This window comes from Parasteatoda tepidariorum, chromosome 1, assembly GCF_982258835.1.
Source record: "Parasteatoda tepidariorum strain Cologne lab strain chromosome 1, Ptep-v5.0, whole genome shotgun sequence".
In the NCBI taxonomy this organism is placed as follows: domain Eukaryota; kingdom Metazoa; phylum Arthropoda; class Arachnida; order Araneae; family Theridiidae; genus Parasteatoda; species Parasteatoda tepidariorum.
The window spans coordinates 53,155,485-53,180,691 of NC_141755.1; the positions used below are offsets into that span (position 1 = coordinate 53,155,485).

Consider the following 25,207-nt stretch of genomic DNA (forward strand, 5'->3'; position numbering starts at 1 on the left):
AATATTTACACTCCGATCAAACTGTTTATTCAGTTTTCGTTTTAAAACTTTTACCATTACATGACAGAAAATCCTTTTCGGTTTATTATGTGTTTTAAGATCTTTAAAGTTGAAATTTTAAGATTTTTTTGGAAAACATAAACATGAGTGAAATGCAGATCTGAATTTCATCATAATTTAAAATCTTTTTCTTTACTATTTTCCTTTTTTGAAACTGATAAATATGTCACTTTTGCCCAAAATTTCAAGAATTGCGAGTTATGTTGAACATACAAAATCTTTCTCTTGCTTAAATTTTAACGCTTTCCATAATTTAAACAAGTTTAATGTTTGTCCCACATTTTCAAGTTCATTCTCATCTGTCAAGCAGAATTTTGAAAATGGTATTAACTTTTTAATCTTAATTATTAAAAAATTTTGTTTATTTATTATTTTAAAACCAAAAAGTTTTTAATGTGATTAAACTATCATTTTTTAATGTGTAGAACTATTATAAATTTTCTATGTAGAAAAAAAGTCTTGTAGAAAAAAATCTTTCTTATTTTTCAATAATTACTTTCAGCAAAATGCAAATTTCTAATTGCCACTTCTTACTTTTCCATAATTATCAAACCATATTTCCATATTCACTAACTTCACTAAAAAACTGCATAGCTGCCAACTCTCCTGGTCTACTGGTTTATTAAAAATTCTCCTGGTTCTTGTGGATTTCAGAAATTACTAAGTTTCAATAAAAAAAAAAAAATCCCTTTTAAGATGCAATTTTTATGTCGATCATTGCTTGCTTGAATATTGAAATAAATATCACTAATACATTAAGAAGCGAGACTCATTTAAAAAATTCAGTTAACTGTCTTTGATGAATTGAATGTCTATTACTATTAAAAATTATGAATAAACATAATGCATAACATTTCAAGATCAATTAATGTGAAATCATAACTGGAAAATATTGCAGTTTTTCAATTTTGATGACTATAAAAATCCCTTAAATTCCCTATGCGTTAAATATTTAGTATAGTTTTCAACAGTTATCATGAAATTTATAATATTTTGTAAAATCTATGGATTTTTTCCTATATGCGTTGGCAGCTATGAAACTGTATTTACCTACGTATTCTGGCTCAAGCAAAAATTACTCGTAAAATGTTTATCGTTTGTTATAGGCATTCATAAAAATATACATATCTTTCCTGAAACATTCTTTAAAATTTTTTGTTTCATGGAGTTTTTTTTTATCAGATCAATATATATATATCACAATAAAGACAAAAAGAGAAAAACGAAGAAAATTAATAAGTTTTATTATTTTTTGGCTATATTAATACAATATTAGAATGTACTCCTTTTTGCAAACATAATCGTGTGAGCTGATGAACAGATTATATCTTTTCATTATTTTGTTTTTCTGCTTTTTAATTTACGAGGGTTGTAAATTAAATAGTGGCAACTTAACCTTTAAACTCACAGAAGGACGGGCATGCGCAAATTAGATATGGGAGCTGTGAGGTGGGGCTGTTGTCGATGTGTAGAGTGCAAAAAAAAGTCGATTAGCTTAGAAGGGTAGTTGTTGTGTGGCATTAAAGTGAGGAGTTTCGTTTCCATCGCTCTAAGGCATGTTTTCAAAAGGTGATCAGCGGTCGTGGCTTACAACAAGGTTGCCCGTGGCAAAAATGCAACAGAATGCTATCGAGGATTAGTGGAAGCCTTTGGAGCAAATGCTTTACCATATAGGACAGTAGCACGATGGATTCAAGCATCTCGTCTTTTTTCATCATTAAGCCTTTTCACAACATGCTTTAGAGTGATGGAAACGTAACTCCTCACTTTAACGGCACGCAACAACTACCCTTCTAAGCAAATCGACTTTTTTTTGCACTCTACACATCGAAGACAGCGCCACCTCACCGTACCCATACCCTATTTACGCATGCGCGCCCTTTTGTGAGTTTCAAGGTTAAGTTGCCACTATTTAATTTACAACCCTCGTATATATTTTTAAATAAAAAAATTTTTAAAAATTTTTTGAAAATATTTTATTTTAATAATTTGTCTTCTTCTCTTTTCATTAATCTTTATTATTTTCCATGTTTTCTCCATATTTTTAATTTATGTATAGATAATATTTACTAAAATGGCATAAAAATCAATAGTGAACTTACATAAAAAATCTACCAAAATTATAGGGAAATCATAGTTTTAACGTAACCTGTTGAACTAAAATTTTTATTATTAGAATGATGTTTTAATCTTATATTAAGTTTCTTGTTTTAATCTGTATTTCTAATGACTGATTTACTTTTCTTATCTCTTTATATTTTAATATTGTTATTATTTTTGAAGATAAACAATCTGTTAAAGAAATAATAGAACCAAAGAAAACTCTGTGGAAAGTAGTCAATGAAGCATTTGCTGTTCACCAAAATCCCAACATTAAACCTTCTGTGTCAATTCAAGAAATTGAACATGGTATGATAAAAAAAATGATATAAATTTGTATATTTTAATTCATTCATATATAATTTCTTTCTTGTCTTTATGAATGTTTTTTTTTTTTTACTTTTTCTTAGTTTTTCACTGTACCTGTTTTAATTTTTACTATCATTGTCTTTTAGGAAGAATTTTTTTAAAAATAATAGTCATTATCTTTAGAATCAGTATAGAAGAAAAAAAAAGTAATATTCTACTAATGTGCTTAATATTTTTCTATTTAATACTCAATTGAAGATTTTACATCCTTCTAAACAGTTTTTTTCTTAAATTTTTATGGATATTAGCTGAAATTTTTTAAAATTTTTTATTATCCTTAAAATTAAGTTTTTTTATTTTACATGAATAAAATGAGCTTGGGAGGTTTTTTTCTCTGTTGAAATTTTCTTGAGTAAAATTAATTGAAAAAATTGGTGTTATTTACAAAACAAAAGTTTCATTTTTTAAGAGAGAGTATGACAAAAAACATTTCTTTTACATTTTGCCATCACAGTATTTTAAGATTTATTTTAATGTACAATTTTATATCTATTTTTTAAGATTATACCATAAACATTTACTACAGTAGTCTTCTACTGATGTTCTAAGGCACGTTTGGTGTAGGTGAACAAAGAATAAGTGTTCTTGAGGATTTAAATATCAATAAGCAATTAAAGTTATGTGTGAGAATCCCAGGAGAATTTTCCCTGAGAAATTTCACAAAAATAAAAAATAAGAATGAGTATTTGACTCTATGGAATATTAGGAATCATTTTCTAAAAATTGTTGTCAAAACTCAGTTTAATGAGAAAAATTACATTTATCAAAATTGAGATCTTAGTTCTTTCAGTTTTCATCAAATTTAAAAACAAATACAGCAACATGCATATTTTTAATATAGTTTCCATCCCATATGCTTTTTTTGTTGTATTAATTGTTTTTTATTAATTAAAACGTTTTTTTTAAAATAATTTTTTGTTTAAAATGCAGCCATTTTGTTAAAAAATATTTTATTTAAATTTTTTTGCTAATTATTAAGTTTGTATTAAATGTAAATTTTTTTGCTAAATGGATAAAATTGAAAAAAATACCTTGACTATTAACAAGCATCTTTAAATGTAAATCTTATATTCCTGCTCATATACACATTTATTATTCTATAACATATTTTCATTATTTTGTAACCTATAGATTTAAAACAAAATTGTTTGTTTTTATTTAAAATATAATTATTATTTCCTATTAATGTGTAATATTAGGCTGAAAAATAAATTATTGTATATGGTTTTTTATCCACTTATTCAAGAGCGGCTGTTGAACTCCGACATTATTAAAATGACTCATATAGCAAGTTTGACTAATTTTTTATTGAGAGGGCTTACTGCAAAATGCTCTTATAATTTTTTACTGCCTATAAATTTTCCCTTCAACTAGCTCTTAGTACTTAGCGGTATTTTCACTTTTACCTGTGACTTCACGTTACTTTGTTTATTAAAACAAATTTTTGAAGAATAATTATCATTAAAAAACATTTGATTACTTAAAGATTACTTAATACTAATTCAAAAAAATCAAGATTTGCAGCAATCATAATTCTCATGGGTAATAACTAATAATACTATTTTTGCGATATTTTTTTTTTTTTTTGTGCTGTAGGTTTCACAGTATTTACAAATATCTTTTTTCTGCCCTGCTACAAGTTCAAAATTAGTGCATTATCTCAATTTTATTTTACCATTTCTGGGATTTGTTAAATTCATCAAAACATGTTTTTAGAGGTTTAACAGAAATATTTATTATACACAGTATTGTTCAGCTATTGTTATTGATGTTACTGATTGCATCTAACTTGTGATATTCAAGATTTTATGTCAGCCTTATAATTTTTCTGATGAGCCTGCACATAGCACTTAACTTAATTTTTTATTAAATTTTTAAAATTTTTCTTAAATTTATTTAGGTTTATAAAAAATGCATTTAAAAAGTGTGACTATAAACAATATAAAACCAAGGCTTTAAATAGCTTTCAAAAAACTAATTCCATAAAAGTTTAGAAAAAATACAAAATACAAGTTTATTTATTTGTGTTCACCTAATGTAAAGAACCAACAATGAATAATTATTGAAAACATGCAAATGACTCTTAGTGAAACTCATTTTTGATTATATAAAGCTGTATGCTATCAGGAAAAAATTTACATGAGTGTTCTGTGGCTTTAAAAAAGTTTAACCGCTGGCTAAACTTTTTCAAAGCTACAAATTAACTTAAAGTTTACTGTGTAGTTTTATTTTAAAACCTTTTTAGCATGCATAGCTATTAATTTATTTTTTAAATTAATAAAATTAATAATATATTTGATTAATAATTAATTGATATTGATAATTTTTAGTAAATTTATCATTGTTTTAACTTTCATTTTAGGTGAAACTAAACAAAAAATGTGGCAAGTTACAATAAATATGACATGGCCTAGTAAGTTTCAAGTTGAAAGTATTGCTAGCAGGAAGCTTGATGCTGAAAAAGAATCTTTTCTACTCGCTTGTCTTAAAATGAAAGTTAGTTTTTTTTTCTTATTATTTGAATATAAATTTGTTAAAAATAGCATATTTTATAAGCTAATTTTTACAAATAATTTAGCAAAACATATTTCACCCATGTGTGCATTTTATGAGTTATTGTTCTCGAGTTTGTGTACTAGTGTCTTGTGTTCTTTATGTGATATCTTATGCTGTCATATTGTATAAACATAAGAATATATAAATTCTTTGAAATTACCAATTTTGCAAGCCTCTTCTTATGATTTTTTTGTACAATGCACCAAAAAAAAGCATGGAATTATGTTTGGTTAAACGAATTTTCTAATTGTGTGCAGAAAGTTTTCAATTTGCTTACAAAGCTCTCGAGATATAGCGAAGAACGCAGAAAGTAAAATTAACATTAAGGGGTAATATTTCCCAAATTGCTGCTGCCGCTTAAATTTTTGAGATCAAAAATCCGTATTTGTCCAAAAAGGTATGTTTATTAAAAGAAGTACATTTTTGTGTCTGATTTAGTTACTTAAGATATCATCTGTAATATTAATAACCATATTTGAAGTCACCCCCTCGAGCAATTAAGTTTAAGTTCTAGAACATAAAGATCTGAACTTTAGATCAAAAATTAATCAAAGTGGTTAGTTTTTTTTTGTTTCTTTTTGCACACTATGCATTTATATTTTTAAATCATAAAATAGTAGCAAATATATTAAACAAATATTAAAACTTGTTTTCCAAAATTAAAGATCTCTGTTTAATTATATTTTCTGTCAGTACAATTTTTCCTACTCCAATATAATGAAAGCTTCATTTACACTTTTGACGCATACCTAATATTTTAAACTCTAGAATTTATGTTTATTTATAGAATTATATCTAGAAAAACTTTAAAAAGAATTATCGACTTCTTATTTGTATTGTATTCTGCTGTATTTTATTTTTTGTTGTATTTTTGTAGTTTTTTGTAATTTATACAAAAACTTTGTCTTTATATTAAATAATAAAATTATTAATAGATTGCTTGTTTTTCCTTGTAGGATTTAGGTGTTTTAGACAAAGACAATAATCCTGTTCTCCCTGAAAAAGTTGTAGCATTTGATGACAATAATGTTGAAAATTCTAAATCTGTCCTGTGTAATATTTATGAGCGTATTTGGACACGTTATGGAAAAAAAGAATATATCCCTAAGTTCAAAACAGTACAAACTGATGGTAGGTAAATTTATTTCGATACTTTATATTACATATATATATTACATTTCTCTGATATTATAGATATAGGAGAGTACTTATTGAAAAATCATGATGTTAATCAGTAATGTTGGGATGGATGGTTGCTGTGACCTCCTAAAAATTTTCCCTCTTCAACAAATTTTGTCTGGCAGTTTGGCATATTTACAAATCTCTCTCTCTCAACTTTTTTTTTAGAAAACTCAATTGAAATCAAAAAAATTTACCCCTCTATTTAACTTAAGTTGTTGTGCACATATATCATTTTAGGTATCCATTTCGCAATTTTTAGAACTTCACTCAATAAATCTAAATGAATTTTTTGTTATTGAAAAACCATTTTTCTATCACTCGCCATGGAGCTCCTTTTTCCGAGTACAAACAAGGTAGCAAAAACTGAGAGAAAACACGCCAATGAACTAATTTTTTTCATAAAAAAAACATCGCTTATCTTTTATTAAAAAAAATAAACACTTAAGTGTGACAGTAAATTGGTAATAATAGTTTGGTTAGAAATATATATAAATGTTGAACAAATTAAAAAAAAATTATCAGTTTAATTACATACTACTGAAACTTAATTTGTAAATGTATAAAAAATTTTGCAATTAAAAGACTGTGCTATACTGAGTATATAACTATACTAAGCTGAATGTTTATTTTGTGGAAGTATTTTTTGGAAGAAAAAAAAGAGTGAAGTCACTGCAGCTGTCAAACTACCTATATCAGAAAGTTTTACGGAGTATGCTTCTCAATACTATAACTTCATTAACATGAAACAGTATGAAATTTTGCAAATTTTAAGAGAAATGAATCTGATGTCAAAATATAAACAAACAGTCTGATATCAAAATGTTATTAATGCGGTTTCCAGTGTTCCCTCTAAACGTATTTAGAAGTCCCCTCCCCTGCCTGCCCTTTGATTCCTATAAATGTGCCCTTTTCGTAAAAATAAGCTGCCATCCCTGAAAAATACTGCCTTTTTATTCAAATCCATTTTCACTGTTTAAATGATAATCATACTCTAGTAAAATTATCTGTGTTTATAGGTTTAATTCTGATTGCTAGTACAAATATTTACTTTGTTACGATTATTCTCAACTGGTTGAACTTTTATAAGTTTCTCTTTTAAGGTTAAGTTTGCTTTTTTCTTTTAGAAAAAAAAAATCTATGCATAAAGATTGTTTTATCATGTCTTTAATTATTTTTTATAAACTACAAATTTTTCTCTTAATTTGATAGTGAGTGAGAATTACTTTTTGAAATGTGCATAGATAATAGTTTAAGAGAGTAATTTAAAAATTGTTGAATTTCAAATTCAGTTATTTCATAATATTACACCTTTTGTGCGAGGAAGCACCCAGCCCTTTTTTATACCTAGGGAGAACTCTGCGGTAATTTTTCATTAAATTTGAGGATTTCTTTTTTACACCACATAATTGAGTTTAGTAGAAACTATTAGCAAGAAAATTATGATATTTTTATTAATTTTATTTTTTATTAATTGTATTTTAATGAAGGACTGGATTTCAAGAATATTTCATTCCTTTTCGGTATTCAGCGAGATTTACCGATTACCAAATTATTTGTTATTCAGTTCATTGGTGAGTGATCATTCATCCTAGTAAAAAATGATGTCTTCATATTAGCTGTGAATTAATTTCTTCTCCCCTGACCTTTGATGTCTAAACAAGAAAAATAGTCATTAAAAATTTTTCTATTGCTATCCTGAGAAACAAAAACCAAAGAGAAAAATCTAAAAGTGAATGTGAATCAGAAATGTTTAAGAGGAATTGTCAAATACGGCAAACATTCAAGTATTTTATCATCCGTACAATTCCCAATCGAAAAACCTCTTTGTAAATCTATAAGAATTTATTAAGTTTAAAAATCTATACATTTCAGATACATTGAATATTACTTTTTGCTAATAGAGTCTTTCTGTGTTTCATTGAAATTCAGTAAGTTTGCCACAGTAACTCTATTCACATTTCTCTCACTTTATCCATCAGGAAAAAATGCCTGGTATAGCACCGACTGACGCTCCAAGTTGGTTTAAACAAAAATTAAAAAAGAAAATCAAAATCTTTGAATGAAAGTCAATTAGTGGTGTTAGTCTTTCAAAGCAAAACAACCAAGCAGAATTAGAAGATTGCTGTAGTTACTTAAAACTTATAAATTTTACATCTTTTATACTTAATAAACTAAGTGTTTGTTTGAAAGTAGTAAAAAAGTTCATGAAAATTTCATCTTAAGTCCCATTTCTAATGTATTGCAGAGTAAAACTTTGCTGTAACAAAATTTTGGAGACCAAATAAATACATTGTTGTAGAGGGATATATTATTATATCGAAGGCCTACATACTTTGGGGACACAATGAGATTTTTTTTTTAAATTTTAGTGTTATATATGTATTAACTATAAATCTATTTATATATTATGTGAAAATTTAATTTGCAGCGTGATAATTATGGTTAAATATGAAATCAGATAGGGTTGTATTAGTTCATTTACGTCGCACTAGAGCTGCACAGTGCGCTATTGGCGACGGTCTGGGAAACATCCCTGGGGATGATCCGAAGGCATGCCATCACAATTTTGATCCTCTGCAGAGGGGATGGCACCCCCGCTTCGGTAGCCCAACGACCTGCACGCAAAATCGAGCACTTTACGGTAGAACAGTTTAACGAGGACCAATACCGCACACCCTCGGTCCCTACGCAGACTGATCCAAGTGGTCACCCACCCGCACACTGACCGCAGCCAGTGATGCTTGACTTCGGTGATCTGCTGGGAACCGTGTCTTAACGATCAGTCCACTGCGGGACGAAATCAGATAGGAATGTTACATCAGTGACTTCTTAAGAGATAAGGGAGGCGATTCTAAGAAGGGAAGGTCTTGGGGTGGTCTATGTACCTCAAGGATGGGGTTTTGAAACATGAATACAGAAGCCATTTACTGTCTTGAAAAGAAATAACATAAGTACATAAACGGCAGTGAGTCTTTTCTTGTCAAAAAAGACTGAGAAGAATGGCAAAATATGATAAAATAAGATTTTTCACATTATTTGAAAGCCAATAATAATGGAGAAAATAAGGTTGAAATTTTAAAAAAAGAATCTTTTTACAGGGGTTCAACGAATATCGCAATATTGAGAGGTGGATAACATTAATTCATATGCAATTTCATCAGGACCACGAAACATTATAGTAATAGAAAGAGTTATTGTTGTATCGGATATCGTAGTAGAGAGAGTTCACTGTATATGCATGAAATGTGTATATTTATTTTTCTCTTAACTGAACTATGATTATTTTTTTTCTTTTCCTTTGCAATATATAGGTCTTTTTGGTAAAGAGAAATACTGGAGATCGGAACTTGCTTTGACTTATCCAGAACCAAAGACGTTTGAAGCTTTTGCTGGACGTTTAAGGGATGCTGAAAGAATCGTTTCTGCCAAAGCTTTGTCTTGGCTGAAAGAATTAGGACTTATTAATAAGAAGAAAAGATTGGTTCTGTATTCACGCGATGATGATGTGAAACTTTTGGAACTTCATTCGTCTCCATATTCTCTCTCTATTCCTCATGAGTTGCAAGATGAAATGAATTCTATGTTTAAATCTTTAAATGTATGTTCTTCTCATTGCTGTATTTATAAAAAAAAACCTAAATGCTATTAATTTATTATTATTATTAACTATCTGTTTTTTCAATCAAGTATTTTTTCTTCAATAGTTCTATAAAAAGTCTTCAAATAAAGAATTCTTATTCTTATTGAAAGATAATATTCTTCTTTGAAGTGCTATTTATTTGACTTTGTTCTACATTAAATAGTTTGCTTAGATCACTAGCTAATATTCTAAGATTAATTTAACTTTCATGAAATGTAAACTAACTGTTTACAGTCTTTATATCATGTGGCATATTAATGTAACATTTATATATTAAATTTTTCTATTGGATTTTTTTTATTTTATGTTGTTGGTTTAAATTAATAACAAATATTTTAATTATAATTTAAGTATTATAAAATTTTATAAAAGTGTTTATAATCTTTTTATTTTGCAGAATATTTTTTTAAACATATACATATCACTTGACATTTCCATTGGTTTTTATGTTATGTAGTTGGTTTAGATTACTAGCATATATTTTAATTATAATTTAAGCATTGTGAAATTTCATAAAAGTGTTTACAATCTTTTTGTTTTGCGGTATATTTTTTTTAACATATCAGGCTTTTCCTTTGGGTTTTAAAAATAGCTTAATTTATTTGCTTACATGAATTTCAAACTTTGAAATCTACACTCATTTATATTGTAAGACTCTTTATTTTATAATTAATATGTATATATTTCTGGACATAACTTTTTCAGTATTGCTAAAATTATTAATTTGTTGTTTTGTCAGGATAGATCTACAGTTTTCTCTGATGACATATTTAATGAAACACCTGATAAAATGTGTCAAGACAGTAACTCTGTGATTTATGATATAATTACCGAAAAGCCAATGCAAGAGATTTCAGAAAAGGAAATCCATCAACGATGTCAAGAAATGTTTGATAAAAATACATCTCTTATGCAATGCAAGGATCCATTTCTGGAAGAAATAAAATCGACAAGATTGCAGCTACCTATTTTTAATAAAAGGTAACTTATATTTTGTTTAACGAAAACGGTCTATGATTTAAAAAATCAACTAAAAAATTGAGAGAAGAAAAATTTATAGTTTGATATATTCTACTAAAGTAATTAGAGAATTTCTTCTAACCAACTTTCAAAACTTGTTTCAAAGTTCATTAACAAATGGCACCACTGACAAGAAAGACTAACTCTCTACAGCATGTTAGACCATTCCAACTGAAATATATATGTGACTATTTTAATTTTGTTGCTGAAGGGCATAGTTTTATCATTTTTTCCAGTTATAAGCCCATTCTTAGTTGAAATTTGTAACTTAGTGAGTCAAAATTCTGGTTTCCTAAGCAGACTACAGAAAACCATACATTTCTATTTTCTTCCTTTTTTTAATTGACTTTTTAAACCATTGGTCCTTTTTTTAGAAACCCAATATATACTGTAAATTTATGGGCTTGTTCAGTTACAAAATTAATAAATGATTAATTTATTATTTTCAGGTAAAAGTAGTTGGCAAACAGTTTTTGACCTTTTTTTCTAGTTTTGAAGCAAAAGTCATTTGATGTAAATGAAATACATTATTAAACTTAATCATACTTTACCGTATTTCATGAAATGAATATTATTAATATTACAGGGAGGACATCATACAACTTGTCAATAAAAATCAAGTTGTTGTGATTTCTGGAGAAACAGGATGTGGTAAAACTACTCAGGTTCCACAATTTATTCTTGATCACTATGTTAGCAAGATGGAAGGTGCACACTGCAATGTAGTTGTTACTCAACCAAGACGAATTTCTGCTATATCTATGGCTGAACGAGTTGCTGCAGAAAGAGGAGAAAAGGTAACAAGTAAATAAATTTTTATGTTTTCTTTTATTGTTTTGTGACTTTTGTAGAATTTTTTAATTGATTAAATTTTGTACTTAAAATTTTGATCTCTTAAGTTTTAAGGACATACAAACAATATTCCAGTTATATCATTAATAAAAAACTGAAATCTGTATTATTTGTTTTATTTTTTAAAAAAAATCATTGATTCAATTCTAAAGTAATATGAAAGTATTAATAGATAAAGGCATTGCTATAATTTTTAATTCATTTAACGTTGTTCCTTAGGTTGGTGAAACTGTAGGGCATCAAGTTCGGTTGAATAAAATGTTACCTTCACAAAAAGGAGCCATACTTTATTGCTCAACCGGTATGCTGCTTCGCAAATTATGTTCCAACCCTAATCTTGAAGGTGTTAGTCACGTTATAGTTGATGAAGTTCACGAAAGAAGCATCCAAATTGACTTTCTATTAATCCTTTTAAAGAGGCTACTTGAAACTAATAATAAAATCAAACTTATAATTATGAGTGCTTCTTTTAACACTGTTATATTTTCTAATTATTTTAATAACTGTCCAGTGATTCACGTACCTGGAAGAAGCTTCCCTGTTAGAGATTACTATTTAGATGATTTGTTAACCGACAAAATTGAATATAAAAAAGATTTAGAAAAGAAAGATCCCATTTTGGATGTCGATCTAGTGGTAGACATTTTAAGTCATATTGATAAATTAAAGAAACCTGGTGCCATTTTGTGTTTTTTACCTGGCTGGAATGATATTCTAAATGTAAAAAACAAGCTTCTAACTTATCATCCTAATCCATCCAAATTGATGGTGTGCTGTGCACATTCAAGGTTGCCTCATGAAGAACAGAGGAGGCTTTTTAATAAACCTCCCATTGATGTTAGAAAGATCATCTTAGCCACAAATGTTGCTGAAACGTCAATAACTGTAAATGATGTTGTTTATGTAGTGGACACTGGCCTTCATAAAGAGACATCATTTGATAGTGAGCAGGCAGTTGCTTCTTTAGGTACTCAGTGGATAACAAAGGCCAATGTTCGGCAAAGAAGTGGAAGAGCTGGTCGTGTTCAGCCTGGTGTTTGTTATCATTTGTTTACAAGAAAGGTGTTGATGAAGATGGAGGATTATCCCCTCCCTGAACTCTTAAGGATGCCTCTGGAGAGTGTGATTCTTGATTGTAAAGTATGTTTTTGAAGTATTTTATATCTTAATTCTGTTTTTGTACTTACTTCAACTTTCTTATCTGTAGTTTTTCTTTTTTCATATTTATCATCATCAACTATCATTCCATTATCATTAACTTCACTTCCTCTTGATAATGTGATTCTTTATTGTAAATTATGTTTTAAATTATTTTATATCTTAATTTAGTTATTGTATTTATTTTAACTTCAGTATTCCTAATTGTTTTTATTTTGAATAAACAGCATTTTTTTTTAAAAAATGTGGAGAAATTATGTGTAGAACTAGTCTGAAAACTTAATTAATTAGAGAAGATAATATAATTACTGAAGCTTTTAACAGATTAGTGCATTTAAAAATAAATTGATACTATTATTTATGAAATTGAATATTTGTGAAATAATTATTATTTAATAACTAAATATTTGTGACATAATTATTAAAAATTATTTTTTCCATGGATTTATCCTTAATAAACAAGTTTTATAATTGTGAGCGAAATTTTTTTTGGTTTGTTTGATTAGTTCCTAAAATATGGCAGCTTACATAAAAGTAAAATTAGCATTAATATCACCTGCTCTCCTTCCTGTCTGTCAGAAAGCATATTTTCCAGATTCAGTGTTACTCTATATTTTAATGTCAGAAATCTGAATAAACTATTTGTGGTTACAGTTACAAAGTAGGGAGGAAAAAGATGTATTTTTTTTTTTTTAAAGCAGTCGCAGCAGTATAAACTTCTCCATATTATACTCTTTTGCATTAACAAAATTTATACTTGATAAAATTAGACATAATGAAAACTAGTTTTTCCATTACCAGCAATTTTTTGTGCTCTTTTTGTCATATACGTTTTTATTTTACAAAATAAATGTATTGATTTTATTTATAGTTATTGTACTTACATTCAAATGTAGATTGCACTGTAAAATAAATATAACCCTCTCTATTCAGCGTTATTGCCCTGAATCTAAAGCTGAAGACTTTCTTTCATCTGCCTTGCATGCACCTAGCAAACCATCTGTACAAGCTGGTGTTGAGGAGCTTCAAATTGTTGGTATACTTGATAAAAATGAACAATTAACCGATTTGGGAAAAGTTGTAGTCAATTTCGGAACTCATCCTAGATTGTCTGTTGCTTTGGTTTATGCAACATTTTTAAGGTAGAAGTATACTTTTCTTTATACTTAGATAACTAATCTTTCTTAGTTAAATAGCTTTTTGAAATTTTCTATAATATATTGTTTTATTCTTATACAGTATACTCTCCATATCTTGAAAACCTCATTATGTCTAAAAAATATATTCACTTTGACATTACATTTAATGTTAATTTAAATTCCTATGATGAACAGTTTCTTCTCAAAACCTTGTTATGTGAAATGTTTTCAGAAAATCACAATGTAAGTTTATTGTAAACCAATTATTTTCTTTTTAATTCATAATTATTTTTATCTTACTTTTAAAAATAAAATTATCATTACTTTATTTAGACTTATATAGTCAACTATCATTACATCCATATTTATTAGTAATTATTTTTAAATTTCTTGACTCTACTTTTTAGAGTACTATTTTAGAATATATTTTTCTACTTTATAGAACATATTTAGTTCTGAATTAGTTATCTCAAAAGCTCGCTTTCTCGAAATTTTTTAGTGTCCCTTCAACTTTGAGGGATTGCGAGTATACTGTAATAACAAAAGAATTATTTTGCTTTTAAAGTTATTATATTTTTTGAAACAGTAACAATTTAACATTTTATTTCCAATTATTGTGTTTGATACTTTTATTTTAGAATAGATAGTAATGGTAATATATATTTTTAAATAGATGTCTTGATCCTGTCTTGACCATTTGTTCAATTCTAACTCTTGGTAAAGAACCATTCCTAAATACACTAGAAGATAAATCTCTTGTTAAAAATGTAAGTAATTTCATAAAAATGTAAGCATTTTGCATTTGATTAATTTTTTTTCTTATTGTTGTTTGTTACAAATTAACTGAAATTTGTTTCATATTTAATTTGCTTTTACTGATTTATCATTTCATTACATTCTTTAAACATGCCTTAAAAAATGATAGCATTATAGATTTCAAATTCACTTATTGAAAGTTTTTTTTTTGTTTAATTTGTGTAAGTTAACTTTAATTGGCAATTTAAGTGTTTCAGTTCTTGTACAAATTTTAAAATTAACCTTTAAAATAACTTTAGGAATTTTACTTGAAATGGAATATACTTCTTTTAATATTAATAATATTTATTTTGAGTGCATGAATTGTAACACATTTGAATAGAATGAACTCTTCAATATTTTATTAAAGCATTCCTGCAACAGCCCATTGTGGGCCAGAGGGGACATGGAGGTTAAAGCTCCTAAATTTTGTGACCTACAGAATGATTGTGGCAATGTGGTCAGCACTGCACACAGGCAACCTTTACTTCCCAGACCAGCTTGTACCCACCAATCCGAAGCTTAGTGGGCTTCAAGCTATCAACATTTTATTAGTTTATCAAATAACTTTAAAAAATTTGACATCAGATTGATAAAAGGTCATATTTCCTCTGCATATAAGCAAACATGTTAAAAATGATAGAATTGTTAATGTATCAAACCTTTTCTTCAAAAATAAATAAATAAATAACCTCTTGTGCCCTACTCCCAAAAAGTTTTCTTCATGAATCAGATATTTTATTACAATAAATGAATTACGTCCAATTTATTTATGTTTGGAAGACCTCACTCTTGAACTGTGGTGCAATTAAAATGCAGTGAACAGTTAACCTTCTTTCTTCTAATAATTATAACTTATAATTAACTCTTATAATTTATTAAATGGTTGTGCATCAAATTTTTATTTCTTTTTTTTTCTCTTACAGAAGGGCAGTGTGTTTTGTCTGATATATTTAAAGTTTGCTTAGCTTGAATAACAAAGAATATTAATTACAAAGTTTAGTAAAAATGAATACAATTTATTAATGTTTCTGTTTTAATTCCAGATAAAAAGATCTTTTGATAATTTAATGCTAAGTGATCACTTAGCATTAGCTAAAATATTTGATGAATGGAAAAGACTGGAAAATGATTCTAACCTTTCTAAGTTTATGGAGCAGAATTTCCTAGATGAACAAAGTTTAAATGTAATATCAGGTAATATAATTATTTTTTTAAGTCTATTTATTGTTATTTTTCTTTAACATTCCTTTTTTTGCGATTATTCTTTAGTTACCAAGATAATTTTTTCTTCTTTATGAAATTTCTTTTTTATAAAGTTTGTTTTTACATTATGAAGGAATTTTTTTAAAGAGCTTAATATGAGATACAATTCCTGTTCTATATAACAACACTTGTTTTTCAAAGGTTACATTATTTACATTATCAGATGGTTATATCATGAGTTTGCAAAAAAAAAATAAAAACACAATGAACTCATAACTAAGTTTTGACAAAGCAATGTTATGCAGTCAATCCTTGAAATTACGAACTTTGATGTCCCACAAAATTCAAAATTTCCTGTGTTTTTCTATGCTGATAGTAGAACTAAAACCTCTTTTAGACAAATACATTTCTTAGGCGCCCCTTGATTTCGTGAAATATTCTTGTTTACCCAATATTTTTTCATAATTTCTGAAGAATTTAAATATATTTCTTGAACTTCAAGTTTTAAAGACTTTTCTTGGGATAATTTTGTAAACCATTTCTTGAACCATTTAGAATCATCCATTCTTAAGGAAGTAAATTTGTAGGATATGTGTGCACAGATGAGAATAACCTCCCACAGAATTCAAAAGAGCTTGCTAAATTAATTAATTCGAAAAAAATCGATGCTGATGAAGATGTAGTTACCATAGATAATAATCCTGTAGTGTGTGATGATTCAGAAGAATCAGAAATATTAAAAGAGGTTACAGCATCAGGAGACATTTTGGAAGAGAAAACTGATAAAACAAAGGAAATTCAGTAAAATGTAAAATCAAGTGATGAAGCAAAAATATTGTCATTGTTGGAATTTTTTTTTTCCTTTTTAAGTAAAAACATGTTATATAATTTTAAAATATCATTGCAGTTGTTAGTGTGACTAAATTGTAAAAAAATATTTGATATTCAACAAGTTTTGTGAAATTGAGGTTTAAGTATGAATGAAAAAAATTTCAAACTACTATTTTTCTTGGGGGGGGGGGATTTTATAATTTGGTACAAATGTAATCTAATAGATTTTTTTGGTAACTATTAGACGGTTTTTCATATTAAAAAAGAGCCGAAATATATTTTTGCTTGTTGTAGGAGCTTCAGATAAAAAGATATATAGTAAGATCGGTGTCCTATCTGGTTCAAAGGGTTAAAAATAATAAACTGGTTCTAGGCTATAAATGTAAATAAACATGTCCAGATTACTGCAAAGTCTAAGCATTAACAAGTTCCAGAAGTCAGGATGTGAATATTGCATGTTTTAACTCATAAATAAACCTCTCAAGGAGACCTCTCAATTCACAAGAGTGAATAAAAATTTACAGCACATTGTTGCACAAAGGAAAGTTACAAAGAATGTGTAATCTTTTTAATCTAATGAATGTGCATGGGACTTAATATCAATTTCTGCATCATGCAGAATCTACTATGCATATTTTGACTTTTAAAAAAATGTATTTAACTAACTTTTTGACAATTGATCAGGACAACCTAATATAAGATTCTAGGTAGTTGTGTCACTCTTTCGCTATTCAAAATGAATTTAAAATGCATTGTAAAGCAAACAGAAAAACATTAAGCGGATTAAAGAACTTCTGTAAAACTTTTGCTAAATCAAATGACCATTGTAAAGGACAGCATAAAAGTATGGAGCTAAAGTTTAGTTGCTAAATGCATAGACGTTTACACAAACCTTCTAATGTAGGTTAAAATATAATTGTGTCCTATAGAGTAGCAAACAGGACTTTCATGTAATACTAAAGAAGAGAAGTTTGTGATTTGAAAAATATTTCAGCTGAAAATGTTCTTTATAGGATTAAAAGTTTTTCCATTTAAAAAATAAGTTATTTATATGATTTATGTATGTATTGATAAAAACATTTTGAAATTAATAACAGTCTATCTATTATATTGAGCCAGCTATTTTTGATCTATTAAGTTTTTTTTTAAAAATTTTAAACAGTGTTTCATAATTGAACTAAACATTCAGTAACTTGCAGAGAGGAAATATATTAATTGCAAAATTGATTGTTTATTTATTATATTGTTTCTTGTATTTTCCTTTCTACAAATGTGAAAATTAATATTTAATTAAACTTAATTTTATTTATTTTACTTTCTTTAAGTATTATTATTATTATTTTTTCTTCTTAGATTTAAAATCTCTTTTTGCTGAAAATTTACATACTGCTGGACTAATTGAATTTAAAGATGATTTTTGTGATCCTAAAAGTAAGTGTAATGAAAACAGTAACCATGCTCCAAGCATTTTTGCTGCACTTGCTGTTGCATTTCATCCTAATGTTATGAAAGTTCTTCAAGGTGAAATATCCCAAAACAGAATAAACAAAGATGCTATCATTTATTCTCTTCTGTAAGTAGTTTGCATTCATTAATTTTTATTGACTTATTTATACAATTTCTTATTTTTTTTACTGCTTGGCATTTCTCCAAACATGTTTGATTCCTAACTCATAATCTTTGTTGGTTATTAACCATTTCTCAACATTTTTGCTTTAAAAATGTAAGATTTATAAATATACTTTTGTTTTTCCTAAAATATTTTTATGTGCTACTGCATGTCTTTATTTTCATAAAAATATTTATATAATTTTTCGTACAGTTTATGCCACATAAAAGAATAAATTATAGTTATTCCTCAGGTGTTTTTTAAATTTAAAAAATTCTCTATACTGAGAAAATTATCTAAAATGCTATCTAGATAAATATTGGACACATTTATGCAGTCAGAAGTTTTATTTAACTTTGCAATTGCAATTGTGCAAATTATTATACAATTTGGCAAATTCTATCTTATAATATTTATTATGAATGTAGTTTTAACTTGCATCATTATTTAAAGGGTTCAATAACTGTTGGCTTCATAGTAGTATATTTAATTACGTAAAATTATTTTAATGGGAAACAAAAAATATGTGGAAAAAAGTAATCAAGTTAATTTTTATAATGTAGTTATTTGTGTTTTATTGCATTCTAAATATTTCAGAGACGAGATTTTTTTCATAAGTCCAGTCAATAATTTCTTATTTATAATAGTCTAATCAATAAATAATAGTCTAATAATTAATTTCTTACCTAAATTATTTTTTACTTGGAAATTTTTTTAAAATTTTTGTTCCATTGTTTTCTATTGCATTTTATTTTTTCACAACAATTGTTGGTAATTAAAGAAAGGGCAGCCTCTCTAAAAGAAAATTTGCTTGTTAGCAAATGAGTAAAAGTATAAGAGTAAAAAAGATAATTGTCAAAACATTACACAATGCCATGTTAGTTAAAAACAAAACATAAAACCCCCCTTGAAACAATAGGAGAATTTAGAAAAGTTCATTAAAGTTGTGTTGCTTTAGAGGAAGATTAGCTATTGCTAGGTTATACAGAATGCAACCTGATTTTAAAATGTACCTCAGAATAAGCTTTTCAATTTCATTTAGGAAGGGACAAAAAGGTTACATACAGAAAGAGTCTGTTGCTTCAAATGAGAGTGAACTGCCCAGTCCATGGCTTATCTATTTTTCTGCTCTGCAATCAAAGGCACGTAGACTTATGATGACCTCTGCAGTGTCCGCTATCCCTGGTATTATACTTCCTCTTGTGTCTGGAAAGCAGTTAACTGTCTGTAAAGTAAGTGAAATTATTATATATTATTCTTAGCTATTTAAGTCAGTATTCGGTAAAGTCAGCCCACTGCAAAATAAATTATTGTTTGTTTTGAATTTTAAGTAAAGGTGGGATATAAAGTCATGGGTACAAGTGTTGTAGAAACTTGATTATCTGAAGTTTATGCATACTGTTGTAGAAGTTAAACTTATCTTGGATGCTCAAAATTTTCAGATAGTGGTTGTCCTACACCAGGGATGGGCAAACTACGGCCCGCGGGCCAACTGTGGCCCACCGGAAGGTTTTATCCGGCCCGCAGAAAGAATTTTAACTCCATTTTCTTGTCTACTTTGTTTAAAGTTTTTTTTTGTTCTTTCTTTTTTTACAAAGTTTTGATGACCTTTTTACTTTCTCTATTTTTGTTCTACAAAGCATAAATTGATGGAAATAGTTAGCACAGACAGCTTCAATTGGTAAAATGTTGAAAGTAGAAGTTCTTTATAGAATAGACGTAGATTGGTTCCAACGAGGGTCTGTCTTTCTCGAGGAGCAGACATATGGAATCTACTGTAGGTGAATTGCACTTCACGTATGGCAGATTGCGCATTTTGAGCTCCAACGAGTGGATTTTTCTGCCGGCGTGAGTTCTAACATTTATTGGGTATGGAAAAATTGCACACGTAATGTAAATAATGGTGAAATTATTAAATTTATAAAATGGTTAGTGCTTTTTTGACTTATTTGTAAACTTTTTTAACCCCAAAAAAGCTACTAAAAAACCCAAAGTTGATTTAGAGTGCCATGTGAACAACTAGAATTGTTTTTCGTTTGAACAACTAGAATTGTTAGCCTCGTTCCTTAAAATTAGCACATCTCACTTGGAACCAATATAAGGAAATGAAATACCAGTTTCATTAATCTCATCAAATATCTAAATTAAAACGTATATCATATTTTTTTTAGAAGTTTTGACTTGGCCCACCAAACTGTTTTTTCTCGATTTTTGGCCCTCGATCAAAAAAGTTTGCCCCTCCCTGCCCTACACAATTAAGCATAACATATTTTCTATCATATAAAAACTTTATTATTACATTTAATCTTCTTCTCAATGAAGGATAATTATTAATATAATGTATATTAGTAATTTTCTTTATATATATTATTTTTTTAGTTTTATACAAAACATTGGTAATCTCTTTTTTGGCAACATGCAAACAGAAACAAATCTCTGAGTTGATTACTTTCTACATCTGTGTTAATCATTTGCATTGAATTCATGAAACCGTTGCTTTGTTGATTTAATGTTTTGTTTTTATTAAAAAGTCTTTTTTATTTCTCATAACTGCTTTATTTTTAAATTTGAAAGCCAAAAAATGGAAAAAATTCTTTTAATCAATGACCTTGGCCATATTTTGCAACAATTCATAGCCAATGCATAGATTTCTTAACTTCCCTTGGCAAGAGATAAACTAGCATCTTATTACACTTGCATTTCTGTTTTTATTACAGGAGGAATTCTATTGTTGTGCTGCTCCCTTTTGTGTCATATTTCTTTTCAATTTAATAAAGTTGAACATTTTATTTTTAAAACCTATTTTTCTTAAAAATGCATCATTTATTTTTACATGAAGCTCCTGACATAATAAAAACTTAATGGTTAAAGAAAAACAGCCTTCATAGTTTTTTAATCTGTAATTTATTTTTTATCGAACATCATCAGCTGATGTCATATGAATATTTTTTCCGCAAATAGACTTTTTTACCTTTTTCTTTAAGTTCTGGATTTATCAACATATTTCATCTTTTAATTAAATTATTTACCCTCACAATCATCTGCAGCTAAAGTCATTTACTTCAATTTTTAAACTTTTTATGAACCATTCTTCATCACCTTAATAGTGTGTCATCATAATCAACCCCTTTTCATCAATACATGAAAAATCAATTTAGATTGATAGTTAAATTTACTCATTTGAGCTTGTTCATTTTCAAAATTATGCCATAGTACTAATCTATTTATAATTTATTGGTACAAATTATTAAGCAGTTATTTTCTACATAAGATTATAGTTATATCACAAATTCTATTCGTAGATTGAAAAAATTATGGACTTTAGGGCACACTGTGTTGCATTTTGTAACATATATTTAAGTCAATGCATTTAAATAAGCATATCATTTGAATTCTCAAATCACCAGTATGAATATTGATTCTAAAATTTCAAGTGTTTTAGATTATACAATGCATCATATGTGTCATCATCTTTTATATCCCTTTAATAAATGAGAAATAGTGTTCTAAGTTTGAGAAAAAATCAACTTATGTTAACAGATAATCAAAGTTTACATGGTCTTAAAAAATTCTTAAATATAAATATTGCATTTCCAATTTGTAAATTTATTTCTTAAATGCATAATCTTCACTGTAAGCAATCTACTCATTGAAATAGTGGTTTATTCCATTTATCAACAACTATTTTGGTCAGTTCAATTTCAAAAATCATCTCATTCTTTTTCTAAAATTTACTAAAAATTAAATATATCTCTTATCTGATCATTTGAGATTAGAATTTCCATACACATTTCTAGAAACAGCCGAGCAATAATTTTTAGAGTCAAAATACTTTTATTTCTTTTCAAGAATTAAATTCACATGCAATTCACAAAATTAAATTCAATTCTGCAATTCACAGTTTTTGAAAGATAATTAAATATTTTGCATTTGTCTGTTTGTATATTTATATGAATGTTTTTTGTGGAAATTATGTTAAAAGAAATTTTTAGCATTATCCAAATCATATTTTGTCTGTTTTAACTAGAAAATCTAAAAGCTAAATATAAATAATAAAACTAAATTTTAAAAAATTTGAAATCTGACAAACGTGCAGTTTTAAATTAAATTCTTAATTACATATATCAAAATTTTATTATTTTAAATTTTTGAGGAAAATTCCATGGAAGTTTGAATAATTATTAAGTGCTATTTCTCTTACTATTGTTTAACAACTTATTTATTTTCCACCTCTTTTTGAAAGGCATAGTGCTGTTTAACAGTACTCATTAGCAAATTTTGCTAAGTAGGAAAAAAAATCAAGAAAACTAAATTCAAAAATTTAGCAAAAATTCGATACAGTAACGAAAAAGGAAGAAGATGATTTACATAGCTATTAATTTTCTTTTAAATTCCTATGCGTTTTGTTTTGCCAATTTTTTTTCAGTATTCAGTATTAAATATGGATGAGCCGCGATTGCTTAGTGGTTAAGGCCCTGAAATGTCATAGTGAGGAAATAGGCTTCGATCCCCAGTGGCGACTTGAAGCCCACCCAACTTCAGATCTATGGGTACCAACTTGTCTGGGAAGTAAAAACGGTCTGTGCACGGTGCTGACCACATTACCGCAATCATGCCCTTGGTCACGAAATTGTGAAGCTTTAACCTCCATAACCCCCTGGCCCACAACGGGCTGTTGTGGGAATGCTTTACTTTACTTTTAAACATTGATATTAAATATTTACAATCAATTTTTGAATAATCAGTGGACGACTTTTGTTAAATAAATGCGCATTTTCTTGCCCCTGATATTAGACTATTTATTTTACTATCTGTGTTATTTTAAATATATATATATATATTTTTATTATAATATTCCAAAAAACCTTTTGATTCCTTAAAATTTAAAATTCGAAAATTTTTCATAAGCTTATTAATTAGACTTAAAAAACGCATAAAAATATGTACTTATTTTGATATATTCAACTTATGTAAATTGTGTTAAATAATGTTTTTATGACAAAAGTTATGTCATAACTTTGTGGATTACTGGATTACAGAAAAGCAGTCTCTTGTTGTAGTCAAATACTTAGAAAGTGAAAATTTCTCTTCATAATTCTTGTTTTTAAGTCTATTAAAGTAATGAAAATAACTTTCTGCATATCTTCTAAAGTGTAATATACTTTTTTTTAACAGATGCCATCTAGTCATAAAGAAAGTGACAATGTATGTATTATGTTAGATGAACATAAAAAGTTGAATTTTACTTGCTCCAAAGAGGAAGCTGAACTTATTATGCAATTCAGATCAAAGCTGGATTGCTTTTTTGACATATATATTCATTCTCTAACTACAAAATCAGAAAAATGTGATCAAGCAATTTCACTTTTCTACAACAAAGTTTTTCCTCTGTTGAAAAAAGTATTAAATAGTCCTCAAGTTCCTTTTACAAAAGGACAGATTTATAAATTTGTAAATAATTCTTTAGTTTCGGAAGATTTATGATAATTGTAATAATTGTTAAATCAGTAAATAAAGTATATATTTTCTCTTATGAGAAGCCTTTGTAATTTTTTATTAACCATTTTCTTAAAAGCTTATTATATTTTAACTTTTAAATTTTATTTTGCTCACAAAAACTGAGTGGTAGTATATAATATACAAAAAAATATATATATTTATAAATAAAGTAAGGAAGAAAATAAAAAAACACCACACCTGTCAACTTTTCCATTTTTTTTTACTAAAAATTATAAAGTACTTATGAATTTTAGCATTAAATCAAAAATGAAGTGGCTCAGAAACCTATGTTTGACTGCTGATAGTGATGCTTCAAGAAATACCTCTTATTAGAGAGCATTTGATCAAAAGGAATTAATTATTGAATCAGCATCCTAATGATTAGATCCACCATTTTCAATAAAGCAGTATCCTAATGACTATTTTCAATAAAACAGCATTAAACAATCCACTATTTTCAATAAAGCAGCATCCTAATGATTAGATCCACCATTTTAGTAAAATCATATCCTAATAATTACATCCACCTTTTTCTTAAAGCAGTATCCTAATGATTAGATCTATCTTTTTTATAAAACAGGATCCTAATGATCAGATAGAAAATTCAATTGTTTTATATTGAGGTTGAATACTTCAACTGCATATCCCCGGAAATGTATAAAGTTAAGCAAAAAAAAACTTGAAAGTGCTGGTCAAATCATTATTCTTAATTTGGCGTTCACTTAAAAGCACTTATGATTATCAGATCTTTTACCTACATGCTTGAATTATTTGTATGCCATGGTGATTACAATCAGTACAAGTCAAATTTATAAAATCAATGATTAAAGCATAAATATTGGTACTATTTCAAATATCTATTATGTATTTTCGAATTTAAATGGCAACTCACATTTAGAAATGGTAATTGAGAGTAAAGGAATTTAAAGTCATCAATCCAATTTTTGTATCAGTGAGCTTTTTATTTTGGAAATATCTTCAAATACACTTATATGCACATAGGACGGAGTGCTTAATTTTAAAAAAAATTGACATAGCTCAAAATGCGTATTTAAGTAAATGGATACCTCAAAATAAGTATTTCTAATGAACATAGCTTTAACTGTGTCTTTAAAAAATGGCTATGCCCTAAATGTGTGTTTTAAAAAAAATACTCGACCAGACCAAATCCATGTTAAGATGCTGCACAAA

The 25,207-nt window shown here is 27.4% G+C and overlaps 1 protein-coding gene across 1 annotated transcript; it reads left to right on the plus strand.

Annotated features, from left to right (window-relative positions):
- The first annotated feature begins 9 nt into the window (after positions 1–9).
- LOC107443160 (ATP-dependent RNA helicase DHX30) lies at positions 10–24,050 on the plus strand. Its single transcript, XM_043043021.3, has 14 exons — positions 10–383; positions 2,344–2,469; positions 4,892–5,025; positions 6,042–6,216; positions 9,579–9,865; positions 10,647–10,888; positions 11,514–11,724; positions 11,999–12,919; positions 13,871–14,079; positions 14,750–14,843; positions 15,918–16,068; positions 18,262–18,481; positions 19,560–19,749; positions 23,693–24,050. Exons 1-14 carry the CDS (start codon positions 224–226, stop codon positions 23,999–24,001), a joined length of 3,429 nt encoding a protein of 1,142 aa, XP_042898955.2. The 5' UTR covers positions 10–223; the 3' UTR covers positions 24,002–24,050.
- Positions 24,051–25,207: the final 1,157 nt, after the last annotated feature.